This window comes from Myotis nattereri (assembly GCF_964212035.1).
Source record: "Myotis nattereri genome assembly, chromosome: X".
NCBI lineage: Eukaryota > Metazoa > Chordata > Mammalia > Chiroptera > Vespertilionidae > Myotis > Myotis nattereri.
The window spans coordinates 50,790,986-50,808,462 of NC_138078.1; the positions used below are offsets into that span (position 1 = coordinate 50,790,986).

Genomic DNA, 17,477 nt, shown 5'->3' on the forward strand with positions numbered 1-17,477 from the left:
GAGCGATTGGGGCCATTGCCTGCAGCAGATGCAAGCAGCAGCTTCAGTGCTGGTAGCAGGTTCAAACAGAGCTGTTGCCGGCAGCAGGTGTGAGTGGGGATTGCTGGCCCCAATCGCCCCTCAGGGGGAGGTGGAGAAGCCCTGAGGGGTGATTGGGGCCAGCAGCTGCTGCTTGTACCCACTAATGGCGCTGAGTTATCCTTGCACCAGCCTGGGTGCGAGCGGCAGCACTGGCAGCAGGTGCAAATGTGGCTGGCACTGGCAGCAGGTGTGAGTGCCCGGCTGGTCCGCAGTGCGTGGGAGCAAAGAATTTTCAGTAACCACCAGAGGCTCGCCCCGGTGATAGCGACAGGTGCCCCGCCTTGGTCTGGTGCCCCCACTCAGTTGCTCCACCATCCCGCTGTGGCTGATGCCTACCATGTTCCATGCTCTGGCACCTGCTGCCGACTCCTGCCATATTCCACGCACAACCCCTGGTGGTCAGTGTACATCATAGCGACTAGTTCAGTTGTTCAGTAGTTCAGTTGTTCCACCATTTGGTCTATTGCTTATTAGGGTTTTATATATATAGTAGTAGATATACAAATGCTTGGTGTTCTTTTTATAAGCTCCATAGTTTAATGTTGTCCAGTAGTGTCCTCATGGAAGTTTTGAACAGATTTTAAATAACTGTATCTAAAGAAAACAAAAAATAAAAAATGAAAGAAGGAAAAGAACATCAAATACACCTAAGGAGTGAAGATAATTGCATGTCCAGGAGGGAAAAACATGTCTGGGAGGCACCTATACTGTGTATATCTGAGTAGTGATTGTCACCTAACACTATGAGAAAGATGGGCGGGGGGGAGGGGGGGGGTTTGAGTGCCCTCAATTATTAGAATTATTTTCTTTGGAAGTAATTTCCAAAAAAATGGTTGTGATTTCATTTTCAATAAAACTGTTGACACTTCCTTAAATTGTCTGTTAAGTTATGGTAAATTACAGTAAGAGTTCATGTGGCCCCCACATGTACTGTGGTCGCACTGTTTTAATTACTAACTAAATTATGATAAGGAAGTGACTAAAATGTTAACTGCCACTGCTCTGCTCCTTCCATGAAAATGACCCTTTTTTCTTTCCAGATTCAGCACATGACACTTCATATCAGCTCCTAACCTAAATGCATGACTCTTCAGTCTCAGGACTTGCAGAATTATTGGAATGCCGTCCTAAGGTTATGGAGTTCTGCGTTTCTGAACATTTCAGCTCTATGGAGAAGCAGCCATTCCCTCACTCCAAAGGCAGCCTGAACAATTTTTTTCTCCCTAGGAAAGAAGCTCCCTTGTACTTTTCTTATTACAACAGTAGCAAAACAATCATAAACAGACTGGGGAAGATTGACAGTTGGGAGATACCTTGTCAATTACCTGACCTTAGCATGGGGCTTCCTCACATTTGCAGTGTCTTGGGGTCCCTCCTAGGACTGTCTTGGAGAATAAACATTTTCTGTTAATTTCCAGTGATTTAATTTTCCATTTTCTTTTTGTAACAGGTCCAGTTAAAAACAAGAAAAAGGGTAAGTTCCTGATTTGATTAAATTGCTGCCATGTCATGTCTTTTCTAAAATTAGAAGAAAAAAAATCCGGGGAGTGGGATTTTTATAGTCTGGTTATCTATTATTTTATTCAATCACATGGGATCTTCTTGAGTGTTGTAGCTTCCAACGAACAACAACAAAAATAGATATTGTTTCTCAGTGATGATCCACAAAAGATAGAATTGCTTCTCTGGCAACATATGAATGTTGATTTTGCTTTTCTTTCTTGCTCCTTCTTTCATACGATTCAGTTTCTCTTTCCTTTATTCTTACTTGCTCCTTTCCCCTGCCCTTCTTCTTTTCATTTCTCCCCCTCCTTTATCAAGTCAGTGATCAGGTATAAATGAAATCCTGAGACAGCCTGTAGGGAGTAGGTATATATATTACCTCCTGAGGGATGTCAGTACCCTATTTCTTGGCCTCAAAGTTATCCCTGTTGTATATTTCAGATAGTCAGGGAAGGTATTTCTAGCTTTGGGGTTTCAATATCATTTTCTCTGTAATGGAAAAATTAGGCTGGAGTAATACCCTGATCTTTTGGTCTTTTCAAAGAAGCTCTAGTTGAGCAGATCCATTGTGCCATTGTTGGGTCAGTAAGTCTGTGGTGTGCTTGCCATGGGACTAGCCCAAGTGCTTGCTTACTTAAGGAGAACCCAATGACAGAACAGGTTCCAAAATATTGTACAGGATCAGGTAATATGGTTCACTCCTTAGGACTAAAGAACCTATTGCAAAACCAGTTCTAAATATCTATTTGTTTATGTGTTCTGACTTAGGAGGAAAATAGAGTGAAATTAATCACTTTTCATTAAAATGTTTTAAGTGAAATGATTCTGTCTGTTAAGATTTCTGGAGCCTTATAGAGTACATTATCATCCCCAGACTAGCCACAAAGACTGACTTCAGCTGCCATTTCTCTGAGTGCGAGGGTGCTCTGGTGGTTGAGGTGCAGTAGCCACATGGAAAACCTATGTCCCTGCTGTAAGGAAGCCTGGCCTCCTGTGGACCTGAGCTAAACAAAGCTGGAAAACAGCCAGAGAGCTGGAGCTAGTGAGAAAATCTTTTTCTGCGGAGCCTGGGCATCTACCAAAATTATTTGTCTTTTAAGAAAGTAAATTTGACTTTAAAACATTTAGTTTTTAACACTTGTCATATTCCTTTAAGACAGACATTATAACAAACCCAGAATGCTCACCTGGCTTGAAGAAGGACACCCTGTGCTCCTAACACAAGCCTGGGGATGACTTGCCTTTTTAATAAGTAGACTTGAGAGCACTTTCTAATCACAGCTACTAGTATTTTTTTTTCTACTTCCTTGTTCACTAGACAGTGAATAAGCATCTTATGTTTGTCAGGAGTAGAGATACAGAGATGAAGAAAATGGTTCCTTCCCTTAAAAATCTCCCAGTGCAGTTGGAACCGTGGCAGTACACACAAATAATTACTGTCTAGTCTAAAAAAATGATGTCATCGAAGCATGAACAGCATGCTGTGGGAGCACAAAGAAGGAGCAAGTAGTTCTCATTGGGAGAGTGAGGGACCAAACTCAGGGAAAACAGTATTTGACCTGGACTTGAAGGATGAGGGGAAAAAAGAGGGGGAATGATACTCCATCAAAGGAAATAGCATACTCAGATCTCTCAGAAACATGAAAAAGCATGGCATGTTTGGGGAGCAGCAAGTAGGCTAGTGATTTCCCAGAAAGCAGCTCCCAGTCTCAGTGTTATCTGATGGGTGAGCCCTGGGAATGGCAATAGAAGACAGCTGTTTACGCCAGAAGCTCTGGAATTACATTCAGATTTCAATGCCTTTGCCAAGGACTTGGGTCACTGCCTCACACTGCTACCTGTGTATGGGCCATTACTGGGAGGAGATGCATAGAGGACTTAAACATCTACTTTGGCTGAAAGTGATTTAGAAGCCATTTAATACAGATTTCTATGGACACAGTGAATAGGCACATGCCTGAAGAGTTAAGTTAAATTGAGTTATTTAATTTCCATTCTTCAATGGAATTTCTTTCTCTCTCTCTCTCTCTCTCTCTCTCTCTCTCTCTCTCTCTCTCTCACACACACACACACACACACACACACACACACACAACACACAACACACAACACACACATTTTCACTCACTTTATGTTCTTTCAACAATTTGGACTTTGCTAATAGGTTAGCAAAATACCCTTTTGTAAGGTTATATTTGAAAAGAATGTATACTTTCATCTAAGACTACAAAGGGGAAGTTTCTAAGTATAAAAGTCTCTGGGCTTTTGTATCATGAAGTGCTCTGTTAAAATAAGGAAATCCGGAGAACAAATTCAATCCCCTAAAGCAGCGGTTCTCAACCTGTGGGTCACAACCCCTTTGGCGGTCGAACGACCCTTTCACAGGGGTCACCTAAGACCATCGGAAAACACATATATAATTACATATTGTTTTTGTGATTAATCGCTATGCGTTAATTATGTTCAATTTGTAACAATGAAATTGGGGGTCACCACAACATGAGGAACTGTATTAAAGGGTCGCGGCATCAGGAAGGTTGAGAACCACTGCTCTAAAGCCATCTTCTTGGTCCGAGTGGTCATGGTCCTCTCTGGGCCTGCTTTCTGCGAGTATGCAAGCACAAGAAGCACACTTGCCTAAAACTGGGTGCTGAGGAGCAAAGGGGACCAGCTGCAGAACTAGATCACAGCAAGAGCTTTTCCCTAAATGCCTTCTAACATTTTCATAAGTGAGCATTCTCTGTTTACACTGCAACCATTATTCTCTTTGACTGGAGAAGTTTCTGACTGTAATTCTTCCAAAATTACATTATCAATCACAAGAGACTCACAGTATTGACACTAAAGTTGTACTACCCACAGAACACCCTCTAGCTTGAAAAATTACTGTGAGGCCTGCAAATTCTGGAACATAGCACAGCCTAATGTGCACCATCCTCTGAGTACATGCAGCCCAGAGAACAGTGAGGGAGAAGCAACCCTTACAACCAGGCTAGGGAAGTTTCCTGACTGCCAGTGGGAAGTCAGTGCTCCTTAAGGAACCTCAGTCTTGGGAGGAAACTTAGAGAAGTCACTGATGGAGAAACTAAGGCTCCAGGAGAGGAAGGGATTTGCCCAAAATGTGTCCATGGCAGATTTTGGAGCTTATGGCTTTATCTCCTGACTACAGATCCCATGTTATTTCCACTACACTAGCTGGGATTGAAACTTGGGCACTGAATGAGACTTACTTGGAAGCTACCCAAATCTGAAGGAAGATGGCTTTCCTGTTCAGCATCTTGAAATTAGTTAGATCTAGAAACTGGGAAGATCCAATCTTTTGCTGCTAAGTGCAGTGAAAATGCTGAAGCTCCTACCTCTAGGTCTTTATGGTAACAGGGGCTTTCCTGTGAGAGAGGCTCTCAGGACCTTCCTTTCCTCTTGGACAAAGGGCCCCACAATGACGCCATTGTTTCATCCCAAATGCAGGTGTGCTTAGACATGGACAACTGGCCTTTTGAGCATGTTGCCATGGGGATTGGATTTCTTGAACATGTAGCATTGTTCTTAAAGGAGGACATGATAAATCAGACAAGATTTTTCTGCTTACAAGGCTGCAGAGCAGGGAATTGGGGAGCAGTAAGGAGGTATTTAAGTGAGACTTGAGAGGGTTGTATTTAAAACTAAGAAAGTACCACCGGTGAAGACATTGTGGTGGGTCTGATAAAAGGCTTCCATTCCTGGGACTTCCACCAAACTGTGAGAAAGTGGGGAAGGGAGGAAGGAGACAGCCACCTGTGACCACCTACAGTGCTTGAATTGGGCTGCACAGAGCAGAGGAACCAAGCAGGATGAGCTGCAGGTTTGACTTCAAGACTGGAGTTAGCACTCACTGAACATAACTACATACTGTTGGTATTGTCGGGGGGGACTGGAACTTGGAATAGGAGGATCAAGACTGTTCTGAAAGGATAGTGAGGACAAAAAGGGGAGGAGTTGGTGGGCTTGATTAATAATACATTTAAGAATAGGAGAATAGGGCCTCTGAGGAAAGACTGGGAAGCTGGATTATTTAGCCTATAAAATGGAGGTTGATCGGTGACAATGTCTTTGAGAATACAGGGGTTATTATATGTATGATGGTAACTATTCTTTTCTATCTACACAAAGACCTTAAGCTGTTGCAGAAGGGATTTCAGTTAAATATATAGAAAAAATTCCTAACAGTGAGGGGTAATGAACATTGGGACATGTTACCAAGGGAGTGTGCAGAATTTCCTTCCCAAGAAACCTTTAAAAATAAGATTTAGAGAGGTCAGCTGAGAAAGTAAAGTCTGATGCCTCCTCCTCAGCTCTTTCTACTCCCCACCTCTCCTTCTTCCCTCCCTCCCTCCCTCTCTCTCTCTCCCTCCCACTCTTCATTCCCAGCAAGCACTTCCTCCATGACCCCAGTTCCTGTACATCCTGCCTCCTATCAGAAGCCTTCCTGGAGCTGATGTTACTCCTAAGGGCAGGCTTTCCTTTTAGCTTTCTCTTCCATCTGCATCAATCCACCAAACAAAGAAGTAAACATGAAAGCCACTCTCTTTGACAACAGCCCAATATTCTGAAAACTGGCCACTTGGTAATTCAGATCCTTTGGACTCAGATGAAATATAACGTCCTTCATGAAGCCCTTCCTGACCTCTTCAGCATGTTGTCCCCACCAAGAATATGGCACTTCTACTTTCCTGTGACTGTGTCTGTCTTCTTGCTAGACTGAGCTTATTGAGGGCCATTTATTTCTATTATCTTCAAACCCAACTCTGTAAATGATTATTCATGAAAGAGAGAGAGAGAGAGAGAGAGAGAGAGAGAGAGAGAGAGAGAGAGAGAGAGATGTGACAAAGGTGTTCACCTCTTTAATAGCAGGAACTCCCAAGTGCTGACTATTTGTCATTGGAAGTCCATTGAACTGACAGTACATCCTCATTCAATAACTACAAATAGAACACTGACTGTTGTTTTTCAGGAAAGAAGGCAGGACCTCCTGGGCCAAATGGCCCCCCAGGACCTCCAGGACCTCCAGGACCCCAGGGACCTCCAGGGATTCCAGGGATTCCTGGAATTCCAGGAACAACTGTTATGGGCCCACCTGGCCCTCCAGGTCCTCCTGGCCCTCAAGGACCTCCTGGCCTCCAAGGGCCTTCTGGTGAGTTCCTGTTTCTCCGCCCTCCCCCAGGCTCCTTTACCAGTATTATAATAGAGCAGGGGTGGATGATCCTGAGAGCAGTTTCAAATGCTGCTGGTTGTATGGCTGTGCAATAAAAAATGCAGGTCTCCTAGCTCAGTGTAAAATTAGAGATTAAACAAGCCAGTAGGATCTGACCTGCTCTAACTTCTTGTTTATACCAACCTGTCCAGAAGGAGTCACCTGTTCTTGACCTGTTTTAACCTTTCTATCACAAGTTCTCCCTTACTCTAGGCCTCCTTGTAGTGGGCCAGTAAACTCATATGAGCCTGAGACAGAGGCCCTGAGGGTTCACTGAACTTCCTGTTAAGAGATGGATTGGCTCTGCTCTGATTCGCAGCATCTAATTCCTGTGCTGATGTTCATATGGGGAGGAATGTTCAGGACTGGGCAAGATACTAGTCCTACAACAGTCTTATCCCATGAATTCTAAGATGCCCTTCTCAGAGGTAGACAAGCAGTTGCTGAGAGTCAAGGAGTTGAAAACTTATGAATCACTCAGGCTATGGGAGAAGCAAACCCAGGCACCAAGACCATCCTGTCGAGGAACCAAGTGCTCCTTGGACTACATCCTTACCCAACCGCATTACCCTTTCGAATAACATTTCATCTCTTTGCATCTTTCCCTTTGGGCCCAGAAGGGCATCCAAGAGATATAGATGCAGATCCAAAACTACCTAATTGGACTTGACAGGAATCAGACTGCCTGGGGTTGGGCCAGTTGTTATTTTCCTCTCCTGCTCCCTTTCTGTATCCTGAGGCTTTAAAGAAATGGGCTCTTTACAGCTGACTTCTCTAGGTCCACAAATTCTGCAGCAGGACTCAGATTCTTTGATTCATAGTTCAAATAGGGCTAATCAGTGTTACCATGGCCACAAGAGATGGAGTTAGAGGTGTTTTTTTTTTAATTTAATCTTTCCATGAATATTAATTGAGCACTTGCTATGTGTAAGAGTTGTATTGATAAGTGGTCCTTGTTCTCATGTAGTTTATGTCCTAGAGGAAAAGAGAGATGATTAAAGAAGCAGGATACTTACAAATGGCAATGCACTCTATGAAGAAAATTAATAGAAAGCAAGCAAAAGGCTAAAGACTTGCCTCAGGGTCACACAGTGACAGGAATGCTCTCTCATCTGTCTCCGAGGGTGCTCAGTGGGACTTGCTAGGCCCACTGAAGATGCAGGTCAGGGACAAGTGACACAAGAAAGGGGTGTCCTCTCCCATTGCAAGGCTTGGCTGCAGGGATCACAGCTCCCTGCCACTGGCTCCCTGGATGAGGAGAAAAGGAAGTAGGAAGAGTTAATCTTCTAATTGTCCTGTCCTCTTTCACAGGTTCTTCAGATAAAGCTGGAACTCGAGAGAACCAGGTTGGCTGGGCATTGCTCTCTTCCTGGGGAGGAGGGAAGGCCACAGGACTAGAGCCACCTTTGAGTTTGCCACCTATTAAATTTGCTCAGGCTTTATTTTGTGAGGATACCCTGGAGGTTCTGAGGTTTCTTCCTCAGAGCCACTCCCATCTCTGTGAATACAAAGCCTTGCCCCAGGGTCTGCCTTTAGCTAAGGGAACTGAGTCCTCCCTTGGCCATTTTCCCTATTCTACAGGAGACAGAGGGTTACCATATCCACACACGTTAGTCAGCTAAAATGAGCCACTAGACAGGCCCTATTCACCTTGGCCTCCAACTCCTCTGTCCACCCAGACACCATGCCAGCACTCAGACCGCCTGGGATCAGGAGCTTAGAAGGTTAAGAGTATGTCATTGAAAATCAGCCAACCAGCTCCAGGCCAGCCCCAGCCTTAATGGCCTGAAGGGCTCCTCCCTAGTCTTTGAGCTTCCTAATCTGTCTCTGTTGGTAGGTTCTGCTGCCTGGCCTTGTCTCATCTCAGCCTCCCTCACTACAGCTGTTTGGCCACAATTAAACCTACATAGCTGCATAGAGCTTGATGGCTTCCAGGGCAATTTTGTATCCATCACCTCATTTGATCTTCAAACATTCTGTGAGAGAAGCCAGAAATTCTTCTAATTCCCACTTTACAGTAAGAGAAACGAGGCTCGGAGGCATTACATTTGGCTGAAGTCACATAGCTAGAAAGTGGCCAAACTACAAAATCATATTATCCTCTTGTCACACTGTGGTCACTAGCATCCCAAGACAGGGGAGAAGGATCAGAATTGGAATCAGAAAGAAGACTAGAAGTCAGAGGTGGAAACTGGTGGCTGAGTAAGCAGTCATTTCTCACAGTGACTCTTCTCTCTATCCTTCTCATCCTCCCAGCCAGCTGTGGTGCATCTGCAGGGCCAAGGGTCAGCAATTCAAGTCAAGAATGGTAAGAGTCAGAGTCAGCTCTGTAGATAAGAGGAGCTGCTCCTCCTCTTTACTCCCTGCTTCCAAATAATGACCCAACCTAGTTCCTCCCAGACCCCTGAGAGACCCTGGGCACTAGGGAGCCATTCTCTACTCCATTTTGCCCTCTGCTGACTGTCCTGGGTAATTGCTTGCACCAAGACCAGCTGCAACACCCAAATTGCAATTAGAAACACTGTTGAGGAAGCTGAAAGGGACTTGAGACTTCTCAGTGGTTCTCAACCTTCTGGCCCTTTAAATACAGTTCCTCATGTTGTGACCGAACCATAAAATTATTTTTGTTGCTACTTCATAACTGTAATGTTGCTACTGTTATGAATCGTAATGTAAATATCTGATATGCAGGATGGTCTCTTAGGCGACCCCTGTGAAAGGGCCGTTCGACCGCCAAAGGGGTCGCGACCCACAGGTTGAGAACTGCTTATTTAGATGGAACGGAATTGTTGGGAGATGGAGGTGCTGTCAAAGTCACCATGAGAATATGTGTAGTTTGATCAACAGTCTCACAATACAAATCAGAGAAGGGAAAAACTACATAACTGCAAATTATTGTCTGGTAGGTCTGTGCAGGGAGGTGGGGGGCATGTTAGATTCTCTAGGAAGTATGCCATGCTAGTGTCTATAAAAAGGGAGAATAGGTGTAATGAGGTTAATAAACACCAATTTAATGTAGTTCCTGCTTTTAAGAGATGGGGAAACAGAGTCCCAGAGAGATTGGACAATACCATAATAAATCATAATGCCTTATATTTGTATGGTACTTCACAGTTTTCAACATGCTTTCTTTGTCTTTTATTTTATTTAATCTTCACAACAACCCTATGAGGTAGGTATTAGCTCCTTCTTACAGAGCCAGAAACTGAAGCTCAGAGAGGTTAATTAACTCACCCTTCCGTTAAGTGTAGGAGCTTGGATTTAAAACCACATCTAGCTGACTCTTTCCACTGCACTGTGCTACTTCAGTGATGTGTGTGTACACACCACTAAATGATTAGGTTCATTTTCTTCCCCAAAGAGACAGTCAATAAAGAAAAGTGCTTTGAAATAATGCCCAGTCCCCAGGATGCACAGAGCCTAAAATGCATGAACCCCCAGGAGCCTTGGGAAGCAGCAAGCCAGCCAAGATGCCAGATGCATACAGAGCTTGGAGGGGAAGGGAAGGGCTGGGCTGTGAGTATGGACACAGTAAATGAATGTTAAGGAACCTACTACATGAGGACAGCTTTGAAGAGGCCAGTCAGTTCTGACCTGGCTGGGCTCAGCTTTCTTAATGACTGGACTTAGCTACACCTGGGATTGCCATCTGGATGCGTGCCTCAGAAATGTAAGTAGGAGCAGAATGGCATCAGAACCCAAGCAGTCCTGCTGGGACCAGGTGCCTTAGGCCCCAGGGCTCTGGGTGAGCCATGACCACCATCTGTCCAGGAGGAGTGTGACAGACAGGAAACAGATATGTTTGGGTGTCTGGATGGGTGGCCTCTGTGTTTATTCTGTGCCAGAAACTACTGATTTTGCTCCCATTAGCACATCACAAGACTGGTCCCAAGCCCTCTAGGTCAGTCTCCAGTAGCAGTCTCTGCTAATCTTCACTTGCACCAGAGGGGCTGTGGGTAGGAGGACATCATGCAGAGTGGATTTGAAGGGGTTGAACCAAGGAATCTCCTCCTAACTCCTATCCCATCATCACCTCAAGGCCAGTTTCCTCATGCCTCAAAGAGGCAGGCATCCTGAGACTAGCCAAGGATGGATGATCAAAACATAATTTCTTGGCTGGAGAACAGATGGTTTTGAGGGGAAAAGGCCCCATAGGCTTGGACTCCCTTCTCTTGTGGTGGTAAGGCACACCACAACCCCCCCCCCCCCCAGCAGGATGGAAAAGGAAGCTCTTCCTCTACCCTCACATGCTGGTTCTGTGTTGGGCCAAGGCCAAGGCAGTATGGTGGCCCCTCCACCCCGAATGGGGTGGGGCTGAAAGACAGAAGCTTTACCAGGGGTGCCTCAGCTCCCAGACACCCTTGCCATCCCCTTGGCTGGTTCTAATGCTGCCTGGCAATCTTCCCCTCCCTCTCATAAATACCCTTCTCCCCCATGGGCCTTATTACTGGTAGTTACACTCTCTGGCTACCATGAAGTCTGACTCACCCCTGATCCCTAAGGTTCTCCAGGTCAACAATTCTTGGGCTAAGTGGTTTCCTGGGGGCCCAGGGAGGCTTTTCAGAAAGGAGTGGGTATGGAGGAATTTTATGGAGGAGAAAATCCATGAACCTTTGACAGGAGAGAGATTGAGGAATTATGGCTGGTGAAATCAAATGGCATAATAAGAGCTAGCCTGCCACTCAGTGTCTGAATTCTGCCTGTGCAGGCCCCAGAACAACAAAGAAAATTGGTCAGTGTGCCCACTCTCTTCTTACTCCACAACTACAATTCCAACTACAAAGTGTTGGTTAAAGGCCTTTCTGGATGGAGGGGTCAGGGAAAGAGAGGAAGACAGACCGGCAGACCCCAGGGGCCTGAGCTTACAAATGCTCTTCTTAAAGCTTGGCCTCCTGGGCTACTTGGGTTGCATAGGGATGGGGTGGAGGTTGTGTACAACTTGATAATTCTTGTTTCTGTTGCCCAGATTATTCTGACATCTACTGAGTGACTGCCCTTCTCTCATACTGAGATCTTTCAGGTGGAGTGCTCAATGACTGGTCTCGCATCACTATGAACCCCAAGGTGTTTAAGCTACATCCCCGCAGTGGGGAGCTGGAGGTACTGGTGGACGGCACCTACTTCATCTATAGTCAGGTAGAAGTGAGTACGGTCTTAGGCCTAACTCTTCTTATATCCAGAATGCAGATGCCATGCAGGCCACATAGGGGTACTGTGGAGCCATCCAAGACCAGCCTGCTTTGGTGGATGAGGGGCTAGGGGGCACCATACTGGGAGGGAGTTCAAAAGAGGAAAGAGAGAGGGGGATGTTTGGATTTTTTCCTAGCCATATATCATTGAAAAACTGAAAAGAGGTCCCTCTCATACCCTGGCATCCATCCCCTCCTACAGGGCACCAGGCCCTTGTTCTTCCCCACCCACCCACCGCCCCCCAAGTTATTTGGTTCTACTACCAAACTTGAACTCTGTCTGAGTACATTCTTTGAAAGTTAGTTCCAGGGATGCTGAGAACCCCTTCCCCCACACTGCTGGTTCTGCAATGAAGAGTGTTCCTGTGGACTTGCTCTTGACCTCAAAAAAATTTCTATCTTTCCTTGTTCTTTCTCCCATTTATTTCTCTACCTTCTGTTTCTCTGTTATTCTAGCCTCCTTCCTGCTATCATTCTCCCAGAGCTTTTCTCCCTCTGTTTTTGTCCTTATCCTGCCCAGGCCTACTGCCTATCCGCTTCCACCCCTGTTGGTTGCCTCCACTGGGTGGCTCCTATGAGCTAGAGGTAGATGAGCCTTGAGGTTGGGGCTTCTGTGGGGTGGGCAACAAGCAGGCAGATTACAGCAGGACTGTTGAGCCAGCAGAAGGGCCTCACAGGGGAGTGGCCAGAGAAGGTGGGTTAATAGGTATTTGCTAAGTCCATCAAGCATCCTGGCAGAGACTGAGTGCTTATTCAAGAAATTATATGTCACCAGAATGCTCTGCTCCCTCCTACAGAGCCCATGTAGGAAGCAACCTTTAATAAAATGATTCAGGGTGAGAGATGAGGGTCCCAATCCCCAGGGGGCACATAAATGTAATTCCAGTGTCCTAAGGGGCATTTTTCCTAAGCTCCATCAAAGCTTGGTAGTGAAAGATAAACAAATTAATTTTCTGGGTCTAGGAGAGAATTGGGAGTAGCCTCAGGCTTTGGACATCATGCAAACTGGGAAAATCCCTTTAACACCAGGACTTTGAACATAGGTTCGCACTTCCTCCTGGCCACAAAATAAAGTTGGGTGCCTGGGTTTTGCCCTTCCAAATTCTTGATCTCATTTGTGGTGGATAGCTCTCCATCTCTCTGGATCTGTTTCCTCAATTGTCAGATGAGAGAGCTAAGGGACACTGAGAATGAGTGAGAGAAATGCAGCAGTGGCAGGGGCAGGCTTCAGAAGAGCTAAAGAAATGGCAAGTTGTCACTGCTCCCTCTCTGGAAAATCAGTGACTTCTAACTTTATCTGCAAATAGTCTTTGGGGCTTGTAACTAGAAGTTAGTTTGTATTCATTTGTGTCCATAGCCAGGGTAGAGGAGGGTGTGGGTGGGGTTGGGGGGTGCTTGGGGGAGGTAAAGAGATGATTAAGGCAGGGTTCTTGCCCTCAGAGTTTACAACTGGTGTGCTGTGGAAAGAAAGATTTGCTCAGGCACCTGAGCCCCACAGAGTAGGGGAAAGAAGAGTATAAGCCCATCACCCCTCCTTTCCTGTAGGCTAACTAGCACGCCTTCAGGTGGCATTGCCCCTCCAGGAGGTCTACTGGCAGTTCGTCATGACAGGGGAGGGCTCCACCCTCTTTCCCTCTCCCCCAATCCCTTCTTGTTGCCTCTCACCCAGGTATACTACATAAACTTCACTGACTTTGCCAGCTATGAGGTGGTGGTGGACGAGAAGCCCTTTCTGCAGTGTACCCGCAGCATCGAGACGGGCAAGACCAACTACAACACTTGCTACACCGCGGGCGTCTGCCTCCTCAAAGCCCGGCAAAAGATCGCTGTGAAGATGGTGCACGCTGACATCTCTATCAACATGAGCAAGCACACCACTTTCTTTGGGGCCATCAGGCTGGGCGAGGCCCCTGCATCCTAGATTCCCCATATTTGGTCCCTGCCCGTGCCCCTGCCCTAGGTTTGGGAGCCAGGATCCCCAGAACCTCAAAGTGCTGCTGTGGAGTGAGGCATGTGTGTGTTGCAGCTGCAGAGAGAAAGGCCCCAAGGCTATTTATTCTCCAGTGACTCCAGGACGACAAGGCCTGCTTGCCTTTCCTGAATAACCTTGAGTTAACAGGACAGTTGATGAAGCCCCAGGGTTTACATGAAGCCGAAGTGGCTTCCCTGTATCCATGTTGACTGGCTTAATGGCATGACTCTTCAATCTCAAGGTCCCTGATGTCAAAGTTATCATTTGTTGCACTAAAGTGAGGGTCCGGGGCAGCAGGCAAAAGAAAGCAGAGGTATACTCCAGACTGGGGAGCAAACCCTCTTTGGGGTGGGGTGGGGTGAGGTGGGGTTGGGGTCAGAGGGGAAAGGTCTGTGCTTATGGCAGAGACCAAGGAACAAACCTGCTGAGCAGGCGCCCTGGGCAGTGGAAGCATTCCTGCTGCTCTGCCTGCAGCCAGCCAGCGGGTCAGCTCTTCCCGCGCAGGCAGAGCCAGTGCAGCAGCTCCCCAGGCTTCAGGGACAGGAGGTTTGCTCTTCCTTGGAGTGATTACAGAGAATGACCACAAACCTGCCTGCATAAGAACCTGAACCCAGACTTGGGGCCACATGTCTTTCACTTTGTTTACAGCTGTGCTGCAGGCTCAGAAAACTCCCTGGGATCCCTCCCAATTGCCCCCTTTCCCAGCCTGACTAGACCTCCTATGTCTTTCTCCACAGAGCCTACCTCTGTCTGAGACAGGTGCCTAACCTGGGACCTGCGCTTGTGTGAGTCTGGGATACTCTTGAGATTACCTGGGCACAAAGAGAATCTTCTTCCATTTATTAAGCAACACAATATTTATCTAGTCGAGTTGTGTCTAGCGGCAAAGTGTTGGACTGGGTGACCTCCAGAAGTTCCTTCAAATCCCAATATTTAGGCACCCCTTTTAATAGCCTACTAAAATCCCCAACCCTCACCTGCCCCTGGGCCTCAGCAAGGCAGAGCTTTTCTACCAGACCTAGAAAGGATAAGAGGTGAGGATAGGACAGGGGTTTTTCAAGTGGCTTCCCTATCTTGAAGCCAAGCGGCCAGCCACCCAAGCCTTATCTGAAAGGACAGCAGCTGATGCCTGGCTGACCCCCTGGCCTGTGCTCTGGCTTCAGAAAGCCACAGAACAGCATGGTGAGCGTGGATTCCAGTGCTGCTCCCCTGAATCAAGGCTTGGGAGAATCTGGGGTCTAGGCATTCAGGCAGGGCTCTGCCCTCTAGTCAGGCCCAAGGACACCACCACCACTTCCCCAAGCTTCCCACAGATGATATGGTGAGACCATTCAAGAGCCTTATTTCTAACTGCCTGGGCCCAGCCTGGCTCCCGGGTACATGGTCCAGCCCAAAGCTGGGAGGGCCAGTCTTATACAGTCTGCTAATCTTGCTCATGAAATAAGAAACAAGTTTCCTTTTGAGGAGATGGGGAATAAGTTCCTTTGGGCAGCTGAAATTTACCAGGAACAACAGGTTCCACAACCGTGCCTTCTCTTTCTAAGCCAATACACTGCTGGGCCCTTCAAGGGTCAGGGCAGGAGGCACAGCCATTGTCTGGTTGCTAATGTCAGCCTTGCAAGCCCAGGTGAAGCAAATGTGAGGAATGGGTCTGGCCAGGCTCTTACAGAGTGCCTTGGACAGTCCTCAGGTATAGCAGGAACAGATGAGAATTTCTCCTTAAAACTTGGAGAGTACTTTCTCTCTTATCTCCTTCGATATTACAAATCCTGTTGTTTAGACAAGGCTCAGAGAGGTTAAGTGCTTTGACCAGGATCTCACCCACTGAAGTCACAGGCCTGGGGCTTCATTCAGCCAGTTTGACTCCAACACTATTTTATTGCATGTCAGCTTTGTGTTGAATTTGAGGTCCTGAGGGAACCCAAATAAAAATGGTAATATAGACCCCAAATCCTGTCGGCTCTAGGGAGGGACCCAGAGATGCTCATTTTCACTCCTTGATGGTAATGCCTGTTGTCTTGACTGCCAGAGGCTCTGTGGCAAAAGAGTAGGGCATTTCCTTGGGAAATAGCCATCAGACTTAGAGCTTTCATGTTCAGAATAACTGTCTTGGCACCAGGTCCAAGCAGCAGGTCTCCAGTACCCACAGAACTTAAACCCCTTATGTTCTTTCACTCACCCCATGAACCAAGCAACCATTACGTATGGAGCCCCTACTGCAAGTGAGGTCCTCCTTTGGTTACCCTACAGACGGGCTGCAGGAGCTGGCCACTCCCCATAGCTAAGTGACTCCTTATCTCTTTCTACCAAACCACAGAGGACTTTGTACTGCCAGGATCTCCCAGAGATGGAGGGAAGAGTGAGGACTGGTTCTATAGCCAAAAAGCTGTGAGGAGAGGAAAGAAAAGGTTTCCTAATTGTGGCCCTAAAGGACATTCTGACATCTATCCTATTCTCCAGGTTACAGGGGAGACAGGATTCACACAAATCCTTGATTCATTAGGAACCGTCAAAGGGAACCCCAGACGAGTGTGTGAGGAGCGAAGCAATTGAGAGCCTTGCGGCAGTGAAGTTATTGACAAAGTAGTGAAGCAATTTACTAATAATAGAATGTGGACATAGATTATAGATTAAGCATTTGAATGTTTGCTGACATGAGTTTACCAGAAGGCCAAGTCTTGCATGGAGAATAGGACAAGGACATTTGTGAGCAGGCAGATAACAGAGGTTTGAAGGAGGATTGCATGGCAGGAGCCTCAGCCAGCTGCTTGGGCTTCAGCAGCCAAAGTTGGCACAAAAATCAGCTGTCGGGGCTGCTCAGTTACGGTTCCCTGGAAAATGTAGTCTTTGCCTTATTTCCCCTTCATCCATCCTGAAACCAAATTTCTTTTGCTGAGCAGGAAAGGACTAGAAACCCTGGAGGTGAAAAAGATTTTGATGCACATGTGAGTATGTGCGTTTTATGTAACTTCTGGTGGGTGCAAATCAATTCAGAGAAATTTAGTGCTAGAAAGGACCATAGAGGGAATCTAGCCCACCTACATTCTGCCCCATGTTACTCATGTGGAGACTGAGGCCCAGAGAGAGAAGGTGGCCTGCCCAAGATGAATGAGCCACGACTCACAGACTCAGCAGAGTGAGGGAGTGGAGCAGTCCCTGTCCCACACAGCCCCTTTCTTTCTTTCACTCCCAGACTCAAGGCTAAAAGTGAAAGCCCCCTTGCAGGGAGAGAGCAGCTGCAGCCTTCATCAGAACTCTTGTCCCCTTAAGGCGTTCTCCCAGCTCCTGCCTCTGGACTGGCCTAATACCTGGAAGTCCTGAGGCCACCTTGGCACTGCCTCCATTCTGCTCCTGCCTGGAGTCTCCCCTAGGCAATGTGAGCACAAAGAAGGAACTAGATTTTTTCTTTTAATCTGTGTCAGGGCTCACTCCAAGGGGAGTCAGGGTGTGTCATTTCATTATTAAAAAAGCTTCCAGCTGGGGCATAGGTATGGACTTTGTT

General features: G+C 46.7%; 1 protein-coding gene across 8 annotated transcripts in view; it reads left to right on the top strand.

Moving 5' to 3' along the window:
* The window catches only part of EDA (ectodysplasin A), a gene marked incomplete at both ends in the record, with an annotated part of 598,912 nt that extends 584,988 nt beyond the window's left edge, over positions 1–13,924 (top strand). For 2 of the 8 annotated variants that reach the window (XM_081080833.1, XM_081080834.1), the window contains 6 exons: positions 1,532–1,555; positions 6,575–6,754; positions 8,126–8,160; positions 9,071–9,122; positions 11,826–11,956; positions 13,673–13,924. In XM_081080833.1, the coding sequence (XP_080936959.1) occupies positions 1,532–1,555; positions 6,575–6,754; positions 8,126–8,160; positions 9,071–9,122; positions 11,826–11,956; positions 13,673–13,924 (674 nt within the window). The remainder of the gene's footprint in view (positions 1–1,531; positions 1,556–6,574; positions 6,755–8,125; positions 8,161–9,070; positions 9,123–11,825; positions 11,957–13,672) is intronic. The other 6 variants (XM_081080835.1, XM_081080840.1, XM_081080836.1 and 3 more) reach the window with 6 other exon arrangements.
* Between the last annotated feature and the right edge of the window lie 3,553 nt (positions 13,925–17,477).